This window comes from Calonectris borealis, chromosome 14 (genome assembly GCF_964195595.1).
Source record: "Calonectris borealis chromosome 14, bCalBor7.hap1.2, whole genome shotgun sequence".
Lineage (NCBI taxonomy): Eukaryota > Metazoa > Chordata > Aves > Procellariiformes > Procellariidae > Calonectris > Calonectris borealis.
In genome coordinates this window covers 19,342,399-19,344,847 of record NC_134325.1, presented here as the reverse complement: position 1 = coordinate 19,344,847, position 2,449 = coordinate 19,342,399, and the positions used below count along the sequence as shown (strand labels likewise).

Below are 2,449 nucleotides of genomic sequence, written 5' to 3'. Positions count from 1 at the left end.
TCCCCTCCGCCTTCCACAGGGCTTGCAAACTCCTCCGCGGAGTCGCAGGTCTGGGAACGTCCCTGGGTTTATCGTGAAGAGGCGAGACTGGTGCGGTTTCCAGCTGGGGCAGCCGCAGCTCTAAGGAAAACACAAAGTCCCGTCGGGCTGATAAAACCATCACGCCTGCTGACACGCTGAGGGGACGCGACGCCGGCCCCAGCGCAGCCCCACCCGCCGGAGCCGATCCGGGGGTCCCGGGCGGCCCCCAGCGGGTACGGCCCCTTCCGCCAGCCTCCCGGATAGGCCTGCCGGCCGCGAAGGGGCCGGGCTTGGCTCCACGCCGCGGGACACGGCGGCGGCACCGCCGACACGCGTGGCAGGGCCCCCCGCCCCTGCCCGGGACGCCGGCGGGGCGGCAGCGCGCAGGCGCGCCCCCTGCCGCGCGAGCCGCGCCGGGATCACGTGGTGCCCGCGCGGTTCCTCCCCCCCCCCCCCCTCCGCGGGCGGCGGGAGCGCGTCCTTCAGGCGGTGCCGCAGCGGTGGGCACGGCTCCGGCCGCGGGCATGGGGGCGGCGGCGGGACCCACTCCGCCTCCGCCGTGAGCAGTCGGCGGCCGCGGCGTCGGCGGGACCCAGCATGCGGCGGGGGTAGGTCCGGGAGCCCGGTCCCGCGGACTGGGAGGCTCTGGGCGGCGGGGCAGCCGTTAGCGGCGGGGCCTGGCCGGTGGCGAGGGGAGGCGGCCGGGCGCTGCGGGCCCGCGGCCTCTGGCGGCCGGACCTACCCCGCTTCCGGAACAGGCAGGGGTGGGAGCCGGCGGCTCCGCGGGGGCCGGGCTGCCCCCGAGCCTCGCCGGCTGCGGGCGCCGGGAGAAGCCGGGCTGAGCTTCCCCTTGGACTTCCATTGGGTTTGTTTGTTGTGCGGTCAACACCTGGCGTCCTTGGAGCCAAACCTCACGGCTCTCTCTGGTCTCAAGGCTCTGCAGGCGTGTGTTTGTGCGTGCAGTTGTATGGAAGTCAAGTAAGGAGGCAGAATAAGGAGATACCGAGTCCGCCAGCGACTCGCAGGCATAAGGACACAGTGGGCGATTGCTGTCTGCTGAGGCAAATATACGAAATACAAATTGTATTACGCCGTAATAAAACGCTACCATATGCTTTGCCAAAAGCGCGTTACCGAGCGCCGATTCGTGGCGGTGCAGTACGGCGGCGGTCAGGCTTCTGATCGGGATGGAAAAGTTAGGTCCTCTTCGCAAGCCTGAGGGGAAGAGTTTAACCTGGAGAGACCCGCAGGCTGTTCGTACGGGAAATAACCCTGTCAGATCAGCGCTGCAGGAAACATGTGGGGCCCGCTGGAAAAAGTGCGGATCCTGCACATTTTTTTGCTTTTTCTACAGAAGCCAACTTTAGAAGGTTGTGGGGTGTTGGGGATTTTTTTTTGTATAAGTTTGCATTTTTTGTGTCAGTGTGGGACCTTTAGGATATGATACATTTTTCCAAGAAAGATACGCCACCAGTCAGACCAGCGATAGCAAGAGGGTGGGAGTGTACGTGGTGGTCCTTTGGTCTCTGGGAGGGGGTGTATTTCAAAGCCCCAGCTGGACACTGGAGATTGGGGCTTGGCTGGGCAGAAGCCAGCATAGCCAAGGCTTTCATGGGGATTCTCTTTGCACGGCATGGAGAATGCGCTATTCCATCGTAGAAGATGGGATGATTTTTCAGGATAGGTTTTTAGGCTCCTTGGCATTACGGAGTGTGGGTGGGACCGTTCCATTCCTCCGTGTCCTCCAGTTTTCTTCCATAGTGCGTGGAAATACCCTGGAATACCTGTCTCCCAAGACAAACAACTTTCCTCTGAGAACTTGAGAGTCATAAAGAAACAAGATTTTTTTTTCTTCCTGTTATGTATGGGTTAGATTGGCTGTCTTAGTAGTTTAGTGGACTGTTGAAATGCCCCTTTTCCTTGCAGCTTCTTTATTTTTTTTGCTAGCTGCTTGGTTTTGAATCTAGCTTTCCCTCTATGCTTTGTGGTTTTTTTGTTTCGTTGTTTTTTTTTTTTCCTTCTGATCACAGAAGCTGGAGGTGCTCGGCCTGGCTGGGGCCCTTCTGGTGTGTTTCTTCTCTAATGCAGGAGAACCTGGAGAGGCGTGTTCTCTGCAACTTACCCTGTCTAATCTCAAAAATCCACAGCAGCGAGGGCTTCCACTATGCCACCTGAGAAATGGTTTAACTCTTGAACAGACCTCTCTGTTTGGCATGTTTCCCCTGCTCCATGGCAAATCCATTGCAGAGAACCTCCCCTGATCTCTGTGGCGGGGATGAATTGGTCTCATTACATCCCCGCCTTCCTGTAATGGGTTTCATTCCTTCCTTTGGGTCATTCTCTTGCTTGATCCCTCCCCTTCCTTAGTGTTTGGAGCCTTTGGAGACCTCCTCATCCCATTAGCGATGTCACTGTTTAGGTAAGTGAT

The 2,449-nt window shown here is 59.0% G+C and overlaps 1 protein-coding gene across 18 annotated transcripts in view; it reads left to right on the top strand.

Annotated features, from left to right (window-relative positions):
• Positions 1–2,449, top strand: part of RAB3IL1 (RAB3A interacting protein like 1) — a 32,731-nt gene that overhangs the window by 10,882 nt on the left and 19,400 nt on the right. Inside the window, exons 1-3 of one of the 18 annotated variants that reach the window (XR_012675794.1) lie at positions 492–629; positions 956–1,059; positions 2,052–2,123. The exons of 11 other annotated variants lie outside the window; for them this stretch is intronic. Coding sequence is in view for 2 of the 7 variants with exons in the window: in XM_075163428.1 (XP_075019529.1) it covers positions 2,427–2,440 (14 nt within the window). In the remaining 5 variants the exon portion in view is untranslated. 6 more of the 18 variants (XM_075163428.1, XR_012675799.1, XM_075163427.1 and 3 more) reach the window with 6 other exon arrangements.